Here is a 22,738-nt window from a genome sequence, read left to right as displayed (position 1 = left end):
CTTACCTATGATCAGATTATTCTAGCTGTAACCATTTCATCTTTATCTTTGATTACATGATGAAGTGCGCCCTTATGTATTTAGAGTTTAAGATGATTACACAACTGTTTCCTTGCTGTCTAGTGGTAGTAGCAGTAGCAGTAGCAATACCAACTTAAGCTTTCAACGTATTTAAGAAGTTACTGTATCATATGCAACTAATATAAGTTATTAGGTGTCCTGAATTTAGGGTTATAAGTTCAGAATACCACAAGAGTAAAACTCATGTTTAATCCCTAATTTAGTTTTTGGATGTTTTGGGCTCCTGTCATTTTTGCTTCGGTCTCTCTAGTATCCATAAGAGATGCAATAGTATGCTAGTACTCTCAGTTTTATTGACTATACCTGCTTTAATAAAAGGATTTTATAAAACTAATAGTAGGAGTGGCTGTGTGGTAAGTAGCTTGCTTACCAACCACATGGTTCCGGGTTCAGTCCCACTGCGTGGCACCTTGGGCAAGTGTCTTCTACTATAGCCTCGAGCCGACCAAAGCCTTGTGAGTGGATTTGGTAGACGGAAACTGAAAGAAGCCCGTCGTACATATGTATGTATGTTTGTGTGTCTGTGTTTGTCCCCCCAACATCGCTTGACAACCGATGGTGGTGTGTTTACGTCCCCGTAACTTAGCGGTTCGGCAAAAGGGACCGATAGAATAAGTACTAGGCTTCCAAAGAATAAGTCCTGGGATCAATTTGCTTGACTAAAGGCGGTGCTCCAGCATGGCCACAGTCAAATGAGTGACACAAGTAAAAGAGTATCAGGAAATAATATCATTTTTAAATGACTGAGAGAATATTGCATTGGGCTAAATATCATACAATATATGATTAAAAGCACCCACTACACTCTCTGAGTGGTTGGCGTTAGGAAGGGCATCCAGCTGTAGAAACTCTGCCAAATTAGACTGGAGCCTGGTGTAGCCATCTGGTTCACCAGTCCTCAGTCAAATCGTCCAACCCATGCTAGCATGGAAAGCGGACGTTAAACGATGATGATGATGATGATGATCTTTCTGCCTTCTAAGTTCAAACTCTATAAAGATTGACCTTGTTTTATGTCTTTCTTCTATTAAGTCATAGAAATAACCAGTTATATACTAGTGTCAATCTTAGTAACTGTGCTACATCTCTTGTATAAAAATAACAAACAAGATTCTAAAAAATTAGCAACGGAAGAAACCTGGTTTGTTTCCTGTCAAAAGATATAATTATTATTGCTAGAATTGGAAATGACTGTTGGAAAGAATTTTAGGAAATGATTATCAGAAAGATTTCAATTAGGAAACATTGACCTGTATTTCCAATTACGCTCGTGAAAATGGTCATAAGTGCTGACCACTTAAAGTGGAGAGAAGTTGTGGAAGAATGAGTTCCAGGTAGACATGGGATGAAGTATTGAAAGCTGATCTCAAAATGCTGGACCTTAAGAAGGAGATGACGGAGGGCCCAGATATGTGATACATTGCTGTACTCAAGAAGACCTGCCCACCACAACAGAATGTGATTCTTAGGATCCAAAGTGCCACGTAAAAAGCATTGATGTAGGTGCTGGTGCCACATAGAAAGTACCCAGTACACTTTGTAAAGTGGTTGACATTAGGAAGGGCATCCAGCCATAGAAACCAAGCCAAAACAGACTGTGGTATCTGGTGCGGCCCCTGGCCTTGCCAGTTCCTGTCAGGCCATCCAGCCCACGCCAGCATCAAAAACAGATGTTAAATGTTCATGATGGTGATGAATTTATAGTCCATTGTCATCATCATCATTTAATGTCTGGTTTCCAGAAATACTCATCAGTGAAGCCCAAGATCTATAATTCTTTCTGATTGTCATTTCCATTTCAACAATAAAAATTATAATTACTAATTTCATGGTGACAAGTTCAAATCTTTTCTACAGTCATTATGTTATATCCCTGGCATCTCACTCATGCTAATATAGTGAAATGGATGTGAATCAGTTATGATCTTACCACATCAAGACAAGTTTCTGTTGAGTCACCAAAGCAATGTCAAGTCTCATTAGGACATAGGTAACTTCTTGGTAAACCCCAAGGTGTTGTAAGTATCTATATTCAGAAATTAGTATAAATAGTTCCTCATTATCATTTTAATGTCCACATATCCGTGTTTGCATGGATTCAACAGAATTTGTTGAGACCTATTTTCTACAACCAGAGCCCTTCCTGTTGCTAATCCTCACCTGTTTCCAAATAAGTTAATATTTTCTCATGACCAAACATGTTTGCATAGAAGATTGGAAACAAAGAATGACAGTGACATGCACAACTATCACATGGTGTCAGAGTAAGGAGACAGTGACGTGAATTTATGTGTGTGTGTGTGTGTGTGTAGAAAAGAAAAGAAATGGAGCAATAAATAAGAATAAGAAGTTGATCATTGGTATTAAAAGGTCATTGTTTAATTGTAGTTCAGAACCATTTACAGCTGTTTCTGTTTATGAAATCGAAGTAAATTTGCATTTATCTCATTCCGTTTAACAAACATCGTCAGAATGATTTAGAGGAATATAAATAGGTGAAAAAGGAAAAAGTCTTTAGGCTTACATTTTAGTGACTTTTTGGGTTCCATGTGTGTGTATATTTCTTCAATTAGATGAAGCAGTAAGTGAGGAAAATGGCTAGTTGACTGGTGGTGTTAGTTGAAGGACTTATACCTGGTGGAGATATCCGGTGTCAATTGTAATATATGACGCTGTTAGTGACTGCTAGGTTAGTCCCTATGATTACAAATAATGCCCTTGTTAAGAACTAAGGATGCTTTTTAAAGTTAGTATGACATATTGTATATATACGGGCTATGTAAAGGAATAATAAAAAAGATAAAGCGTAAATAAATAAAAATCAATAAAACTATAACGTTATGTGAGTCGGCAATCTAGCTTTAAAGTGAATATATTATAGAGGATTATATGCCCTGGTGTACAATGTAGAATTTTAAATAGTTTGGTTAATCGGGGTAATTTAATTTTAAATTGTGATGTGATGTTAAATTATGCTCTCTAGTAAGTGGGATGGCTAGGGGAGGTAATAAGATGTTTGGCAGGTCAGTTAGTAATGTGTAATGTGAGTATTAGCAGTATTTAGAAAATAAGAATTTATCTTTATGTAAACATGTTATTTTTCTCGTCTCGTTTATTAAGTAAATCTGATTTGGCCATTAAAATGAAGAATATCTCATTTATGCATAAATTACAGTGATTATTATTAAGGTTATATGAAGATGTTTTGGCTAGGATATGCCATTCTAATCAATAATTAATGTTATTGTCCTTGAGTTCCCAGATGTAACTACTTAGTCTGGTAGAGTTCGCTTTACTTCTATTTCTGAAACTTGAGTGATGGGAATTATATCTAAGTTTCATTTCATTTTTAGTTGCTCCAGTTGTAAGTTTTCTTGTAATTATTAGAGAGTACATCACATTGATAGATTATGTTTTTAGTTTTACATTTATTTAAGAATTCACAAGTATTTTTATCTCTGCAGCCACATAGATTAGTAAGATTATCTGTGCCTTTGATATGTTCGGGCGGGGATTATTATAAGGTGGTTGTCTGAATTTTTAGAGGGTGGGTTATGTGGGGGATCCCTTATTATATCAATTGATTGGTTGTTGTGCTTTTTATTGTTATTCTTCCTAGTTTCATAGAAGGCGTCTACCTTTTTATTGTTGATAGAGGCTATAATAGGAGCTACATTGGGCTATGGCTTACTCTAATTTTATTGCTAAAAATTTCTGAGTATTTGGAATTCATACTGAAGTGCTTATTTATAAGTCTCATTATAGATTTAACTATATTGATTTTTAGTTGAATCGCCAATGGGATTATTAACCAGATGTTATCTTTTTTCCATATATTATTTTTAATATTTTTGTTTTTGGTGTAGAACCTGCCCTCATTATTGTAGATCGTAAATTTATAGTTATAATTATTATTATTAGTTCTATTGTTATTTTTATTACTATTACTATCAGCTTTGGTGGGGGTTGTTCCTGTACAATTTATTTATTTTATTTACCTTGATATTATCATTTCTGACAGGGACTTTATTGGTTCTTTGAGGTGTGCTATTTTTATTGTTATTATTTTTCTTGATATTGTTATCATTCCCATTATTAGTATTTCTAACGTTATCATATTTAATATTATTATTAATATTATTATGAATCTTATCGTTCTTCCTACTATTTTTGTTATTACTACAACTATTACTATTATTGTTATTTTTATTGTTTTTGTGATTATTATAATAGACATTTTGGTTATTATTCCTATTGTTATACTTTTGGATATTTATGTTACTCAGGTTATTTTTATAGGGTTCTGCGTAAAGGTACTTAATTTTTTGCTTATAAACTGCTTTTTCCAATGCCCTGTTGTAGAATTCCTTATACTTATTAAAGGTATCTTCATTGGACGAGAGATATGAGATTCATTTGCTGATGCCTTGTACAAGTTCTCTTTTTATAAAGTTTGGGTGGTTGCTAAGTGCATTTATATATTTAAGATTTGTAGTTGATTTAATGTGCGGGTGGTTCTTGTAGTCCCGTGGTTAGATTACAGTTGGCATCTAGGTAGTTAATAGAATTATGCTCTTTTTCTATTGTGATGGTTAAGCTAACACATTTAAAGAACTTATATAGTTTTTTTCTTTAGTAGTTCTAGTCTCCTATTTGATGTTTTTCAGGATAAATAATGCATCTTCTCTCTAAAGGCCTCCCCTGATCTTTGGGTATTCTACACACACACACACACACAACAACAAGCTTCTATTGTTTAAGTTTCTGTCTACTGAATCCACTCACAATGCCTTAGTCAGCTCAAGGCTCTAGTTGAAGACACTTGCTCAAGGTGCCACACAGCAGGACTGAACACAAAACCATGTAGTTGAGAAGCAAACATCTTACCACACAGCCATGCCTGTGTTAATATAGAATATTTCACACAACATTTTACTACATCCTGTGCCTCAGTTTTCTGTGTCCAAATCTAACTAGGTGTCAGTGTTATTTCTTTTTGGAATGCATTATTATTATTATTATTATTATTATTGTGCATGGCAACAAAATAGGCTTGGCATGCGAATGCACTATGTATATTTAAATTGTTTCTTATGTGTTGTTACTCGCTGCAGTAACAACTTGCTGTTATCCATTGTTATTTGTTTTTCTCTCTTTCTAGAACGTAATGAGCAAAAAGAGCACAGCTGATCTACTTTTGGGAAACAGAGTCAGTAAAAAAACGAAAAAGCGTCGGAAGCGGTTGAATAGAGCTCTTGATGTTTTGAAGGTAAAAATTTCAGCATAAAGCTTATTTTCACAACACATTTTCAAAGGAAAGTGTCTGTAAAATAAAATGGATGAATATCTACGAAGAGAAATTTTATGGCTTGTCTCAACCCTTTAGCATTAAAATTCTTCTGTCAAATGTGATGCTTATTTATTTACATTGCTTCGAATTAATAATTTCATTATCTTGAAGCTTTGAGATTTCTATGTGTTTTACTCTTTTACTTGTTTCAGTCATTTGACTGCGGCCATGCTGGAGCACCGCCTTTAGTCGAGCAAATCAACCCCAGGACTTATTCTTTGTAAGCCTAGTACTTATTCTATCGGCCTCTTTGCTGAACCGCTAAGTTACGGGGAAGTAAACAGACCAGCATTGGTTGTCAAGCGATGTTGAGGGACAAACACAGACACACAAACAACACACACACACACACACACACACATATATATATATATATATATATATATATATATATATATATATATATACACACGACGGGCTTCTTTCAGTTTCCGTCTACCAAATCTACTCACAAGGCTTTGGTCGGCCCGAGGCTATAGTAGAAGACACTTGCCCAAGGTGCCACGCAGTGGGACTGAACTCGGAACCATGTGGTTGGTAAGCAAGCTACTTACCACACAGCCACTCTGTTTAATTATTTTTTTTTGTTCTTTTAGAATGTCATTGAGGGTAGATGTGGAAGTTCACATGTGATAGGTTTGAACTTTAACTAGTAGAGTATTTGGACTGGCTTAACCCTTTAGCATTTAAACCAGCCATACCCAATCAAAATATTCTACCTATTTTATCATAAAACTGGGTAGATCTGGTCTTTCACATTTACTTTACAGTGTCATTTTACAAATAAACAATCACACCGTCAAAATCTCAAAGCTACGAAATAGTGCATGATTAATTCAAAATGATGTGCCGGTGGCATGTGAAAAGTCGTTTGAGCGAGATCGTTGCCAGTGCCGATGGACTGGCTCCTGTGCAGGTGGCACGTAAAATACACCATTTTGAGCGTGGCCGTTGCCAGTACCACCTGACTGGCCTTCGTGCCGGTGGAACGTAAAAGCACCCACTACACTCTTGGAGTGGTTGGCGTTAGGAAGGGCATCCAGCTGTAGAAACTCTGCCAAATCAGACTGGAGCCTGGTGTAGCCATCTGGTTCACCAGTCCTCAGTCAAATCTTCCAACCCATGCTAGCATGGAAAGCGGACATTAAACGATGATGATGATGATGTGAATACATAAACATTACATTTGACAGAGGAATCTGCATGCTAATGGGTTAAATACTAAATGCATGGGTTACTTTTTCTATTTCAATAATTTCTATTTATAGAACATATAGACTGATGCAACACTACTAATCGTAGCTTTGTGAGTTCATGTCCTGAAAGCAGTCTGGTTAAGTTTACTTTTATGTACTTGTTTTTTGTTTAATCTGAAACCAACCCTGGCTGAGCAGACCCATGATTTAAAGCATTCCAGCGATGGCCATCCTTATCTTTAAGTACTACATATCAAGTACTTTATTATCTAATGTGTTCCTCCCTTTTTTAGTGGTAGTAGGATATAGTTTGAGGAAGGCTTATCTGCTAATTTTTGCACATAACTGTGTCAGGCCTTTAAATTACTGATTTTTCTCTTGATGTTCACTTATGGATGCTTCTTGCATGAGTCAGAGGAAATTTACTGAGGCAGATTTTCTATGGCAGAGTGCCCATCCTGTTGCCAGCCTTTATCTGTTTCCAAGCAAGGTAGTATTTTCCCAAGACCAGGCATGTTTCCACAGAATATTGGAGATGAGGGACACTGCTTGTATGATAGTCACTCTCGTTTATAATTTTCACACAATGTCAAGACAAAAAAAAACACATACACATGCACACACACTTTTACTCTTTTACTTGTTTCAGTCATTTGACTGCGGCCATGCTAGAGCACCGCCTTTAGTTGAGCAAATGACCCCAGGACTTATTCTTTGTAAGTCTAGTACTTATTCTATCGGTCTCTTTTTGCCGAACCGCTAAGTTACGAGGATGTAAACACACCAGCATCGATTGTCAAGCGAAGTTGGGGGGACAAACACAGACACACAGACATATATATATATATACGACGGGCTTCTTTCAGTTTCCTTCTACCAAATCCACTCACAAGGCTTTGGTCGGCCCGAGGCTATAGTAGAAGACACTTGCCCAAGGTGTCACGCAGTGGGAATGAACCCGGAACCATGTGGTTGGTAAGCAAGCTACTTACCACACAGCCACTCCTGCTTTCAATTTCCATCTACCAAATCCACCCACAAGCCTTTGGTTGACCAGAGGCTACATAAAAAAAACAAAAAAACACCCCACTTGTCCAAGGTGCTGTGGAGTAGGACTAAACTCAAGATCACATGGTTGGGAAGTAATGCATTTTTTTTAACCCTGCCTGCATCCAGTAATGTTTCAGTATTATTCCTGTTTTTCAGAAACACAAGAAGAAGAAAAGACCTGCCAGTGTCAACTTCTCAACCCTTCATCTGCTTCATGATCCACAAGGTAAGCAGCTTATATATCTGGAAGAAGTTCTTCTGGTATGCAGGCAACACTCGAATTATTCCATTTGATCATCATCATCATCATAATCATCATCATCGTTTTAATGTCCACTTTTCCATGTGAGCATTTGTCTGACAGACTTTGTGATTGGTAGATTTTCTACTGTCAGATGCCTTTCCTGTCACTAACCCCGACCTGTTTCCAAGCAAGCTGATATTTTCTCATACTCTTTTACTTGTTTCAGTCATTTGACTGCGGCCGTGCTGGAGCACCGCCTTTAGTCGAGTAAATTGACCCCGGGACTTGTTCTTTGTAAGCCTAGTACTTATTCTATCAGTCACTTTTGCCGAACCGCTAAGTGACATGGACATAAACACACTAGCATCGGTTGTCAAGCAATGCTGGGAGGACAAACATATATATATATACATATATACGACGGGCTTCTTTCAGTTTCCGTCTACCAAATCCACTCACAAGGCTTTGGTCGGCCCGAGGCTATAGTAGAAGACACTTGCCCAAGACGCCACGCAATGGGACTGAACCCGGAACCATGTGGTTGGTAAGCAAGCTACTTACCACACAGCCACTCCTGCGCCGTGCCTATGGTCACATGTTTACATGTTTCCAAAAATCATTTGAATTTTCTAACTGGTTTATTCCCAATTATCTTTAGTTAACCTTTATATTTGTGTACATGCATATACACTCACACATGCATGTATTTTACACACATGTATATTCTTTTATTCTCTTACGAGGTTTTAGCTCATGAACTTTGACCATACTCAGGCACCACCTTCTTAGGTTGTCATCCGTCTTATTCACCCTAGTGTTTATTTTACTCTGGTACTTAGTGAATGACTGGCTTACTTTTCAGATACAACACCAGTGTTTAGAATTCATGTTGTGTGAAACACATACATGTATATGTGTGTATCCATCTTCTCTTCCTATTCCTGAAAGGATCATGCGGTTAAGTCCTCAGGCATCTTCTCCATTGGGTCCAATCAAGAGCAATCATCATTCCATACACACACACCACCACCACCATCATCATCATCATCATCATCATTTAATGTCCATTTTCCATGCTGGAAATGTCCGCTTTCAATGCTAGCATGGGTTGGACGATTTGACTGAGGACTGGTGAAACCCGATGGCTACACCAGGCTCCAATCTGATTTGGCAGAGTTTCTACAGCTGGATGCCCTTCCTAACGCCAACCACTCTGAGAGTGTAGTAGGTGCTTTTACGTGTCACCCGCACGAAGGCCAGTCAGGTGGTACTGGCAACGGCCACGCTCAAAATGGTGTATTTTATGTGCCACCCACACGAGCCAGTCCAGGGGCACTGGCAACAATTTCGCTAGAAAGTCCTTACACATGCTGCGGGCACAAGTGCCAGAAAGGCGACGCTGGGCACAAGTGCCAGAAAGGCGACGCTGGGCACAGGTGCTATCACGATTTTGCTTTTGCTTGTCCCAACAGGTCTTCGTGTCCAATGAAGGAAAGGTACGCATTAGTGGGCTGGCTACACCCCTGGCAGAGGCCTTGGATTTAGGTCTCACTTGGCTTGCCGGGTCTTCTCATGCACAGCATATATATATATATATATATATATATATATATATATATATATATATATATATATATATATATATATATATATATGTGTGTGTCTGTGTGTGTGTGTGTGCACTCACATCACACACACATATACAATAAGTTGGCCAATAAGAAGCCATGAAAAGGATGCTTCAAATTATGTTTGTTTGTAGGTGATTAAAGAAGACTTCAGCAGAGGATTCTTCCATGCAAATAACACAAAGGTTTATTGTGGGCTCTTGCCTGTACTACACCATCATGCTGTATTTTCTGCTACGGGAGCTGCAGTGTTTCATTGTTGTAAAAATGTGGGTGGTTCGAGGTGTGGTCATGTTGGCGCACTGCTTTGAAGAATTTTAATCAAACGAATCAACACTTGTACTTATTTTTCTTAAAACCTGGTTCTTATTTCATCTGTCTTTATCATCAAGCTGTTGAAGGGATGTAAACACACCAACACGAGCTGTCAAGTGGTGATTAGGGACAAACACAAACGGATATGCACACACACAAACACAAACTGGGCTTCTTTCAGTTTTCATCTACCACTACGTGGCACCTTAGGCAAGTGTCTTCTGTAGCCTTGGGCCAACCAAAGCAATGTGAGTGGGTTTGGTAGACAGAAACTGAAAGTAACCCATTGTATATATGTATATATATATGTGTGTGTCTTTGTGTTTGTCCCCCCCCCCCATCACCACTTGACAACTGGTGTTGGTGTGTTTATGTCCCCATAACTTAGCAATTCAGTATCACTAAGTTACAGGGACGTAAACCGATAGAATAAGTACCAGGCTTTAACAAAAATAAGTCCTGAGGGCAGTTTGTTTGACTAAAACCCTTCAAGGTGGTGCTCCAGCATGGCCGGAACCAAATAATTGTTTTATACAATTCCTAATAATATTCAATTATAAAAATAGAGTAGGATGTTTTTTTATATAGACATTGAATGGGTATGGAAGTCCAGTAGACTAGAATAGAAACCAAAGGGTTCCATAGGCAAAAAAATGGTGGAGAACCCCTGCTCTTTATAGAAATAATCACGTTTTTTTTTTTTGTTGCAGAATTTGCAGATCGTTTGTTCAAACAGCTACAATCTAGTAGTGAATATTATGATGTTAAGATCCTTATGATGGATCTGATCTCAAGACTAATTGGAGTCCATCAGCTTTTTCTGCTGAATTTTTATCCTTATCTTCAAAAATTCTTGCAGCCCCGACAAAAAGGTAAGTCTATGTTTTTTTTTTTCTTAATTTTTTAATATAATTGTATCTAAGTATTGTTTTTTGAACCTACTTTCTCTCGGAGTGGTTGGCGTTAGGAAGGGCATCCGGCTGTAGAAACTCTGCCAAATCAGATTGGAGCCTGTAGTCGCCTCCTGGTCCACCAGTCCTCAGTCAAATCGTCCAACCCATGCTAGCATGGAAAGCGGACGTTAAACGACGATGATGATGATAATGATTTTTTGATAGAGCTGGTAGAATCGTGACTGCTCTGGATAAAAGGCTTAGCACCATTTCCTTCAGCTTTGCAGTCTGAGTTCAAAGTCCACTAAGGTTGATTGTGCCTTTCATCTTTTCAGGGTCAATGAGTTAAATACCAGTCATGCACTGGGGTTGATGTAATCGACGAGCCAACCCCACCATAACTCAAAATTTTAGCCCTTGCACCTGTAGTAGAAAGGATTATATGATTGAGTTGATAGAATCCATTACTGCTCTAGACAAAGTGCTTAACCTCATTCCTTCTGGCTTTTTATTCTGAGTTCAAATTCCACTAATGTCAATTTTGCCTTTCTTCTTTTGGGGATTGATAAATTAAGTCTCAATCAAGTACTAGGGTTGATGAAATCAACTAGCTCCCCTGTCCTCTCAAAATTTCAGATCTTGTGCCTATAGTGCAAAGGATTATAAGATGTTCATTGGTGGTGAAGTTAGGTCACTGAACATAATGACTACATTTTGTGATCCTAAACAAGACTCTTAACACTACTTTCTTCAATGTCTGAGTGGTTAAAATAAATTTTGGTCAAAAGAAAACCTTTTCATCCATGGAAATGTGGATGTAAAACAGTAAAAATGAATTTTTATTATTTTTATGCTGGAGAAATAAGCAGCTAATAAATGTGGCAACCTTTAGATTGTTGCATGAACTGTGCTATGGAATTGAACCCAAAATCACATAGTTCCATATCTGATTCTCCTGCGTTTGTGTTTATATAATATATATATATATATATATATATATATATATATATAGGCGCAGGAGTGGCTGTGTGGTAAGTAGCTTGCATACCAACCACATGGTTCCGGGTTCAGTCCCACTGCGTGGCACCTCGGGCAAGTGTCTTCTACTATAGCCTCGGGTCGACCAAAGCCTTGTGAATGGATTTGGTAGATGGAAACTGAAAGAAGCCCGTCGTATATATATATATATATATATATGTATGTGTGTGTGTTTGTGTCTGTGTTTGTGTGTCTGTGTTTGTCCCCCTAGCATTGCTTGACAACCGATGCTGGTGTGTTTATGTCCCCGTCACTTAGCGGTTTGGCAAAAGAGACCGATAGAATAAGTACTAGGCTTACAAAGAATAAGTCCCGGGGTCGATTTGCTCGACTAAAGGCGGTGCTCCAGCATGGCCGCAGTCAAATGACTGAAACAAATAAAAGAATAAAAAAATACCTATATATACGTCTAGATTCCTTGTCTTGCGAAGTTACTTGGTGACCCTGTCAGTGCAAGTCCCACTTAAAAAGCACCCAGTACACACTGTGAAGTAATTGGCATTTGGAAGGGCATTCAGCTGTAAAAACCATACCAAAACAAACACAGAAGCATGGTGCAGGCTCTTGCCTCGCCAACTCCTGTCAAACCGTCCAACCCATGCCAGCATGAAAGGTGGACGTTAAATGATGATGATGATGATGATGATGCCCATACACAAATAGATGCAATTTATTTTAGATGCATCTTAATATAACAATCATACACACACACTGATTAAGGAATTCATGTCTGGAATATAATAACCCTAAAATATACCAAAAGACAAAAACAATGGTATTTGTTATCAAGAAACATGTGTCAGAATGTCCAAGAAATACAAAGCAAACTTTGTTTGTTTGTTTACGTTCATCGTAATTTGAATTTAACATGATAGCGTCTCATAAAGCGAGATTTCTATACATCTTAAATTTGCAGAAGAATCTGTAGTGGGGGCAGTTTAGCTTAATCTGTCTAGAGCACCGCGACACGTAATCACGGAGGTGTGAGTTCGAGTCTCATAGCTGGCCGCCAATACTTTTTTCTGCAAAATAGGGGTAGCTTATCCTGTTCAGGCTATATTATTAGCATTATCCTGCATTTGAGAATAGTAAAAATATGCTTTTTGTTTCTATGTATTTATGTTTTATTTTGATAGATGTGACAAAGATTCTGTTATTTGCTGCCCAGGCTAGCCATGATCTTGTCCCTCCTGATGTAAGTATTTATTGTTTTTTATTCATACTGATATCAATCTTCTTATTTCTATATTTCTATTTTTATTCAAGTATGATACACCATTAGTTATGAGTAATGAAATCGTTGGAAAAGTAACTCATCATCATCTTTTAACATTCGTTTTCCATGATGGTGCATGGGATGGACGGTTTGACAGGAGCTGACCAACTGAAGGGCTGTTCAGGTTCCCTGTCTGTTTCAGCATGGTTTCTACAGCTGATCATCATCATCATCGTTTAACGTCCGCTTTCCATGCTAGCATGAGTTGGACGATTTGACTGAGGACTGGTGAACCAGATGGCTACACCAGGCTCCAGTCTGATTTGGCAGAGTTTCTACAGCTGGATGCCCTTCCTAACGCCAACCACTCAGAGAGTGTAGTGGGTGCTTTTAGATGCCACCAGCACGATGGCCAGTCAGGCGGTACTGGCAATGGCCACGCTCAAAATGGTGTATTTTACGTGCCACCTGCACAGGAGCCACTCCATCGGCACTGGCAACGATCTCGCTCGAATGTCTTTACACATGCCACTGGCACAAGTGCCAGGAAGGCGACACTGGGCACAGGTGCCCTCATGATTTTGCTTGATGTATGCACTTATTTACTCTCTCCCCCCAATTCAGCTATTGGACATAGGCCATTGACAGCATTTTTTCACTGTTCTTGACTCCAGGCCGTCTGTTCTGCTTCTCTCCTCTCTTGGGTCTTGTTGGCTTTGATATGTCATCAAGGATTTCATAACTTAGTTTCTTTTGTAGATAGAGTGTCAACCCTGCATCATTATCAACTTCATCATCGTCAAAATTTAACATCCGTTTTCCATACTGGCATGGGTTAGACAGCTCGACAGGAACTGGCATGGCCAGAGGCCACACCAGATTCCATGGTTTGTATTGGCTTGGTTTTTACTGCTGGATGCCCTTTCCTAATGCCAACCACTTTACAAAATGTACTGGGTGCTTTTTACGTAGCATCAGCATCTGGTGGTCCATATTATTCTTGTGGTGGTGTATGGCTTAGCAGTTAGGTTCTTTTACTCTTTTACTTGTTTCAGTCATTTGACTGCGGCCATACTAGAGCACCACCTTTAGTCGAGCAAATCGACCCCAGGACTTATTCTTTGTAAGCCTAGTACTTATTCCATCGGTCTTTTTTGCCAAACCGTTAAGTTATGGGGACGTAAACACACCAGCATCGGTTGTCAAGCGATGTTGGGGGGACAAACACACACACAAACATATACACATACATACATATACATATATACGATGGGCTTCTTTCGGTTTCCGTCTACCAAATCCATTCACAAGGCTTTGGTCGGCCCAAGGCTATAGTAGAAGACACATGCGCAACGTGCCATGCAGTGGGACTGAACCCTGAACCATGTGGTTCGTAAGCAAGCTACTTACTACACAGCCACTCCTACGCCTGAACACACGATCATAAAATTGTGAATTTAATTCCAGGACTGGGGATGCGTTGTGTTCTCGAGCGAAGCATTTTATTTCACATTACTCCATTCCACTCAGCTGGCGAAAATGAGTAATCCTGTGATGGACTGTGGGGAATATTTATGCCACAGAAACCAGGAATCTGAACCTATGAGTCTATATGATTCAGGAAAGGGATTTTATTCTATATAAGTCTTGTCTCTACCCTTTGGTTCTCCAGTGAGGAAGGCCTTACAAGGAGCTTTCACTCTACTGGCATAGCTATCAGTTTCATTGAGGTACGCAAGTCACTATACTGCAACAAGGACTGGATGTTGTGGTGACTTATGTATAAATACACACAGGCTTTCTTCTTAGTAATTGCAATCTGTCAAAAAAGGAATGTTTACTAAAGTTATAAAAATCATTGGGAAAGTTTGTGCCTTCTAAATGAAGTAAAAAAAAAAGAAGACAAATATTAAAGTGACCTTTGAATTTCAGTAGTATAATCCATAAAAGTGCATCGGTCGTAAAATCTACATGGATATAAGTAAATAAACATACATATCACAAATACCAAACTGAATTTTCTGTAAATGTGTGTGTGCGTGTGTTTGTTACTGTCTCCTTGCCTTGACATTGCCTGATAGTTGCAAGCAAGTGTCACCATCATGCAAGCTGTGTCCTTCAGTTCCAATCTTCCATGAAAACATGTCTGAGCTTGGAGACAAGTGAAGGTTAGTGACAGGAAAAGCATCTAATTATATAACCCGCACCCACTTATTACACTTGGTATATAACACTAGTGTAACAATAATTGGGTACCCTCCCAGCAGTATATTGGATAGATAGATACTATATATATATATATATATATATAGCAATAAGAAAATGGAGGAGAATATGCGGTATCCATCGACTTGCAGACAGTGTATTCCATTGAATTAATTTATTTATTTTGTAACTAAAATGACAAAAAGCACAATATACAGATGCTTATGACATACCATGTCATATTAACAATTAAGGTTACAAATATAAAGTACATTTAGCAGTTGGAGAATAACCCGCACCCACTTATTACACTTGGTATATAACACTAGTGTAACAATAATTGGGTACCCTCCCAGCAGTATATTGGATAGATAGATACTATCCCTTAGTGGGTTGAATCCTCAACCCCTAACTCTCTTGCACTATATATATATATATATATATATATATATATATATATATATATACATACACACACACATTTACACACACACACCCATACACATGTACTTGAGTATATATCTGTATTTGTGTGTACCCTTGTCTTGACACCCCATCAAATGAACATCACCATCATACAAGCAATGTTAATCATTTTCAGTCTTCCATAATATGTCTGGTTTTGAGAAAATATTACTTTGCTCAGAAATAGATAACAGTTGGCAAAAAGAAGGGTATTTGGTTGAAGAAAATCTACCTCAGCAAATTTCGTCTGACCCAGGCAAGGAGGGAAAAGTGGACGTTAAATGATGATATTATATCTATAATGATACAATATTGTGCCAATGCCATGTTAAAAGCACTCACTGTATAGTAGTTCATGTTAGGAAGGGCATTGAGCTGTGGAAACCAAGCCAAACCAGATTAGGGCTCCTCAGTTTGAAAGCTCTGGTCAGACATTCCAATCTATGCCACTATGGAAAACAGATGTTAAAGGGTGATGATGATGATGATGATGAATGATTGAATGTAACCCAAATTTACATGTGAGCACCATTTAATGTGTTAAACTATAGTAAAAATGCTTGGAGTTTTATTTTTTGTTTGTAACTCACTTAACTTTGACTTAATTATCTTATTTCTTGTTTCCATTTCTCTTCATCCTAATATATTTGAAGGTTATAGAGAATATCATTAAAACTATTGCCTACAACTTCATAACAGAAAGAAATTCTGCTGATGCCATTGCTGTTGGGTAAGTGACTTTGGTTCATTCATTCATTCATTCATTGACCTATCAAACCTGAATCATCATCATCATCCGCATCCTTTAACATCCATTGTCCATGCTGGCATGGATTGAACAGTTTGACCAGAGCTGGTCAGCTGGAGAGCTGCATCAGGTTCCGGTCAGATTTAGCTCGGTCTCTACAGCTGGATGCCCTTCCTAACGCCAACCACTTCACAGTGTGTGTTGAGTGCCTTTTATGTGACACCAGCATACGTGCCTTTTATGTGGTACTGACATGAGTGCTTTTTATGTGGCACCAGCACAGGACTCTTGCAGGCCAATCCTCTTCCCTAAGCAGAGTGGCCTTAATGCTTCTGCTGTGGAGGACAGGTTTTCCTGAGTACAGCACAGTGTCAGGTATCTCGGCCTTTTGTCTTCTTGTCTGTACTTGCATGTAAAAGTGGACATGAAATCAATGTGCTCTTGACTGTGGTTGTTGCTGCTGTTATGGACTTGTTATGTTGTTGAATTTGAGACCTTTTCAGGTCAGGCAAAGCACTTAAATAAAGTTAGTGGAACCAATAACATCAACTAGGGTCAAGTAAAAATTCCTACTCCTTATGTTCTGAGTTCAAATCCTGCCATGGTCACCTTTCAGAGTTACCAAAGTAAATTACCCTTTACAGTAATCCCTTGCCACATTGCGGTTCACCTGTTGCAGTTTATTATTTAAGCTTATGTCGATTCCTCCATGATGTTATTTTGCATTTATAATAAAATAAATATATACAAATTATAAAAATAATTAAAAAAAATATACAGTACAGTACTGTTTCTACTTCGGATTTTCACCTATCACGGGGGATTTTGGAACATAACACCTGTGATAGTCGAGGGATTACTGTATTACCATTTCCATTCTGGTTTACTGTGAATTTACCTGTGGATGGGACAGAAATAGAGTTTAATATTTTGTATAAGGAACTGTTGGCTGACTGTGGCTGGCAAACAGCCCTATCTTGCTCAGTTTAACCCCAGCCTAGCCCAGCCTAGATTTAGGCTGCCTATGTTCAAAATCAATCTAGCCATGACCACCTTGTCTTTCTTTCAGTATATCTGCAACAACAAAAAGTACATACAGTATAATGTAAGGCTTGTATTTTCACAGCTATACCTGTGATGACATTGGTGCCAAGCTGATTAGCCTGAGTTGGTAGCCTTTCTCTTGGGTAAACATCAGTAGTGTAGAGAGGGAAAGTGTGTATGTGTGTAACTGATGATTTTACTCAAAAAAGTATTACTCTAACTTGCATAAGCATGTGCAAAAGCACGGTCAAGATTGCCTGATGAAGAACCTTCATAGGATCACATTTTGAACAGGGCATTGATCTGTTGCAGCATTAACCCCTCCACAGCTGCCACTGGTTCTCATTTTCAACTGAGTTGACTGAAGCAGTGTGAAATGAAAACCCTTGCTCCAAGACAACATACCACCCAATCTGAGAATTGAATTCACAACTTAACAATCATAATCTAACATCCAAATCAATTGGCCACGTACTTTCACGAGAATCAGGTAGTATTGGTCAAAACATTTTTGTGCCTGTGGGGTTGTGCTGTGCTTCCAGGATTAATATACCATAGCTTTCTAAGTTAATGTACTCTTTTTAGTTTGAGTAGATGAGTTTCAATACACAAGACAAGTTTGTAAAATTTATTTCAAGAGGACTTACAGATGAATGACTTCCCAACCGTAACATGTAGAGATACAGTCATAGCTGTATGGTTAAGAAATTTGCTTTACAACCACATGGTTTTGAGTTTAGTCCCACTGCACAACACCTTGGGCTGCCTTCCAGTTAGCCTGGGTGAACCAAATCCTTGTGAGTGAATTTAGTAGGCGCGCACACACACATTTATATATATATGAAGGGCTTCTTTCAGTTTCTGTCTACCAAATCCATTCACAAGGCTTTGGTCAGCCCGAGGCTATAGTGAAAGACACTTGCCCAAGGTACAACACAGTGGGACTGAACCCAGAACCATGTGGTTGAGAAGCAAGCTTCTTACCATACCACCACATTTCTGCCTGTGTTTGTTTACATCCCCATAATGTAGAGGTTCTGCAAAAGAGACTGAAAGAACAAGTTCTAGATTTAAGATATAAGTACTGGGGTCAATTTGTTCAGCTAAGTCTTTAAAAGGGATGCCCAAAAATTATTGCAGTCCAATGACTGAAAGTTAAAGGTATGTCTTAATTTAACAGAAATGAAGTCAAATAGAATAAGCTATTGCACACATCATGATATAATTTCATTGGAAATTGAAATAACCACTTGATTATTAGTACATATTGATAAATATATTGGAACCATATTTCTCATTTTATTATTTCAGTTTAAATGCAGTGAAAGAGATTATTTCTCGTTGTCCATTGGCATTGACTGAAGAGCTTATACAAGATTTAGCTCAGTACAAGTCCAATCGAGAAAGAGGTAACTGAATCTTTTATTATTATTATTATTATTATTATTATTATTATTATTATTAAGATAGTGAACTGGCAGAGTCATTATCATACTCAGCAGTATTTTGTCTATCTTTACATTGTGAGCTCAAATTCTGTTGAGGTCAACTTTGCCTTTCATCCTTTTGCAGTCTATAAAATAAGTACCATTTGAATATTGAGGTCAATGTAATCGACTATCCGCCATCCTCACAAAATGTCAGGCCTTGTGCTTTTAGTTGAAAGGATTACTATTATTATTATTAAGATGGTGAGCTAACAGAATTGTTAACATGCCATCAAAAATGCTCAGCAGTATTTTGTCTGTCTTCATGTTCTGAGTCCAAATTCTGCTGAGGTCAATGTTGTCTTTCATTCTTTCAGGGTCAGTAAAGTACCAGTTAAGTACTGGGGTCGATGTAATCAATTTAGCCCCTTCCCTGAACTTGCTGACCTTGTTCCCAAATTTGAAATCATTATCATTGTTATTATTATTATTATTATCATCCCTAGGTGCTGAGTTGACAGTGAGTTCAAATTCCATCAAGGTCAACTTTGCCTGCCATCCTTTCAGGGTTGATGAAATCAGTACCAGTCGAACACTGGGGTCAGCATAATCGACTAGGCCCCTCCCCTCAAATTTGAGGCCTTGTGTCTATAATAGAAAGGATTATTATTATTATTATTATTAAGGTGAAGAGCTGGCAGAATTGTTAGCATGCTGGACGAAATGCTTAGCGGTATTTCGCCCTTCGCTACGTTCTGAGTTCATATTCCACTGAGGTCTACTTTGCCTTTCATCCTATCGGAGTCGATAAATTAAGTACCAGTGAAACACTGGGGTCGATGTAATCGACACATTCCCTCCCCCAAAACCACTGCCCTTGTGACAAAATTTGAAACCATTACTATCATCATCATCGTTATTATTATTATTATTATTATTATTATTATTATTATTATTATTATTATTATTACTCTTGGTATCATGGATAAAGTGCACAAATGTGTGGCCTTGTGCCAGTATATGAGACTATTAATATTGTTTACTCACATGAAATGTTTACATTCAATATCTTAACTGTTTTGTATAATGACTGATGCTAGCAGTTCAAAGCAGCACTACACATAGAAGTAAACGGATGTCCATCAGTTTCAGTGATGAGTGTTCAATTGTTTGATTAACTACACTGCCTGTCATTAAATCAGCTTCTATAAGTGGTTGAGTATTCCATATTCATGTGTACCCCTAATGTAATCCTCAAACAGTCATGACACAATGCGGCTAGGCTGGCCCTTTAACCCTTTAGCATTCAGATTACTCAATTCACATTGTTTTCAATTAATTATATATCATCTCATTGTTTCGAAATTTTTACGATGTGATTGTATATTTTTAGAAAGACATTGTAGAATAGGTGTGAGAGGCCAGATCTGGCCAGTTTGAACATAAAACCTATTTGGGCCAGTTTAAATGCTGAAGGGCTAAATTAGATACAACCCATCCTTCTGTCTCTAAACAATTTTTCTACCCATTTTACTGACTTGCCAAGGCTGTGGTGAATGGCACTCGGTCAGGATGCCAAGTAGTGAAATCAGACCTGGGATCTTGTGATTGCAAAGCAAGCTCCTTAAAGTTTTTTTGTTCCTGCTTCCTGTATTTTTTAATATTTGTGTGTAAATGATCATCTTTTTATTGTAGATATCTCCATAGTATTTGTATTTCTTTATTATAGTTATCTCTATGATGTGGTGTCTCTTTATTAGTTATCTCCATGTGTGTCTCTTTATTATTACAGCTGTCTCCATGGCAAGTCGAGGATTAATCCAAGTTGTGAAGCAGATCAATCCCAATATACTGCACAAGAAAGACAGAGTAATTTTATTATTAACATTTTTCTTTTTTGTTTTTGTTTTAATATTAATATTTCAATGTAATAGAATGGTAGTTTTACTATATCTAGACTTCGCTATTCATTACAACATAGTCAACTATGGCTGTCACCTGCCAGCATTCTTAGACATTGTAGCCTGGAGTTTGCTTTAGGTTTAACATTTTAGGTATCCATTCAGTTAGAAGCTGATACAGATCAGATTGACAATTTGGATGCTGACAATTTGGCACAGCTGACTGGACAGTCAACCTCATTTGACCCTGGACACAATCACACTCTCATACACATTCAAGCATAGAGATATACACATACAGATAGAAAATGTCTGAGACAGGGAGAGAAGTTACACATATAGGCGCAGGAGTGGCTGTGTGGTAAGTAGCTTGCTTCCCAACCACATGGTTCCGGGTTCAGTCCCACTGCGTGGCACTTTGGGCAAGTGTCTTCTACTATAGCCTCGGGCTGACCAAAGCCTTGTGAGTGGATTTGGTAGACAGAAACTGAAAGAAGCCCGTCGTATATATGTATATATATATATATGTATGTGTTTGTACCCCTAACATCACTTGACAACCAATGGTGGTGTGTTTACGTCCCTGTAACTTAGCGGTTTGGCAAAAAGAGACCAATAGAATAAGTACTAGGCTTACAAAGAATAAGTCCCAGGGTCGATTTGCTCGACTAAAGGCGGTGCTCCAGCATGGCCGCAGTCAAATGACAAACAAGTAAAAGAAAAAGGAGTATATGTACAAATGTAACTAGATGCTCACATACATAAACTGAAAGAAACTTAAAAATGTTTGATGTCAAATAAGTCAACATCAAATCATCAATACCATATAAGTGGCACCAAAATGCCTCATACATGAGACAGACTTCTTTTTGGGCTTTCCACATTTGACCTCCACGCCCTACCAACTGAACATTTGAGATGTGAGAACTTGATGGGAGAGAAGGTTGCACCTAATGGTTTCTACTTATTTCTTAATTCTGAAATAATGAAAGACAAAGATTTTAGCAGCAGGATTTGAACTCGGAGAGCAGAAATCCAGAACAAATACTACAACGTATTCTATCCAACATTCTGACAACTCTGTCTGTAGTCAGCTAACCATTTTGTATTAACACATTTGATAAGTCTGTACCAGTAATACTAAGAGAGTTTATTCAATTAATTCTAGCATACAATTAAGCATTGTCTAGATCCCTAATAAATGAATATATATTCAGTTAGTTCTGATTTCCTAATTCCAGACCCCAGCTAATGAGCTATAATCATTGACCAGGTTTTATTTGATTCTAAGCCACTGGCCCATGGTTCATTAAAACTCACAAACTCATGACATTCAGTTAAAAGTTTGATACTTTACCAACTAAGCTGTATGGACTCAGCTGATTTTGCACCTCTAAGAAAAGAGTCAAAGAGGCATTTAACCTTACTTATCTCAGTCCACATGTCTGTTGACAACATGATACTTATAGAGGCTGAATCGCTACTAACTGAAAGGTTATTGTGTCCAGATCCTCTGTGTTTCATATTTGGCTTGGCCAGTAATTCATTTAGTTGTTGGAGAAAAATGCTAAATATGGAATTATTGCCAGAATTGTATCTGTTCTGTTCAGGAGGAGATTTATCTCTGTTTATTGAGATGAAACTAGAACTAAATATCTTCTATTGAATCTTGTGCAAGCATAATCAGGTACAGATGTGTAATTAAGAAATTTGTTTCTTAATCATGTGAATCCGGTTTCAATCATACCCTAACCTTATGAGTAAAATTGGGTGGAACAAAACTTTGGAAATTCTTAGATAGCAGACTTAATTTGTTATCCAGTTAAACACCTTCACCTTGGCATTGGGTACCTTTAGCAGAGCTCAAGTTTCTATTCTGAGAATATCAGGATCTTTTACCCACCAGAATCAAAGATCTTGCAGAAAGGTTATGAATG

The 22,738-nt window shown here is 37.9% G+C and overlaps 1 protein-coding gene across 1 annotated transcript in view; it reads left to right on the top strand.

The window, feature by feature from the left end:
* Nucleotides 1–22,738, top strand: part of LOC106880306 (protein SDA1 homolog) — a 66,587-nt gene that overhangs the window by 20,816 nt on the left and 23,033 nt on the right. Inside the window, exons 8-14 of the mRNA XM_089361563.1 lie at nucleotides 5,243–5,350; nucleotides 7,834–7,903; nucleotides 10,575–10,736; nucleotides 12,932–12,990; nucleotides 16,335–16,411; nucleotides 18,785–18,882; nucleotides 20,693–20,769. Of these exons, the coding sequence (XP_089217689.1) occupies nucleotides 5,243–5,350; nucleotides 7,834–7,903; nucleotides 10,575–10,736; nucleotides 12,932–12,990; nucleotides 16,335–16,411; nucleotides 18,785–18,882; nucleotides 20,693–20,769 (651 nt within the window). The remainder of the gene's footprint in view (nucleotides 1–5,242; nucleotides 5,351–7,833; nucleotides 7,904–10,574; nucleotides 10,737–12,931; nucleotides 12,991–16,334; nucleotides 16,412–18,784; nucleotides 18,883–20,692; nucleotides 20,770–22,738) is intronic.

This window comes from Octopus bimaculoides, chromosome 13 (assembly GCF_046866305.1).
Source record: "Octopus bimaculoides isolate indiv1 chromosome 13, ASM4686630v1, whole genome shotgun sequence".
NCBI lineage: Eukaryota > Metazoa > Mollusca > Cephalopoda > Octopoda > Octopodidae > Octopus > Octopus bimaculoides.
Note: the sequence above shows the minus strand (reverse complement) of the source record. Positions and strands in the feature narration are given on the sequence as shown.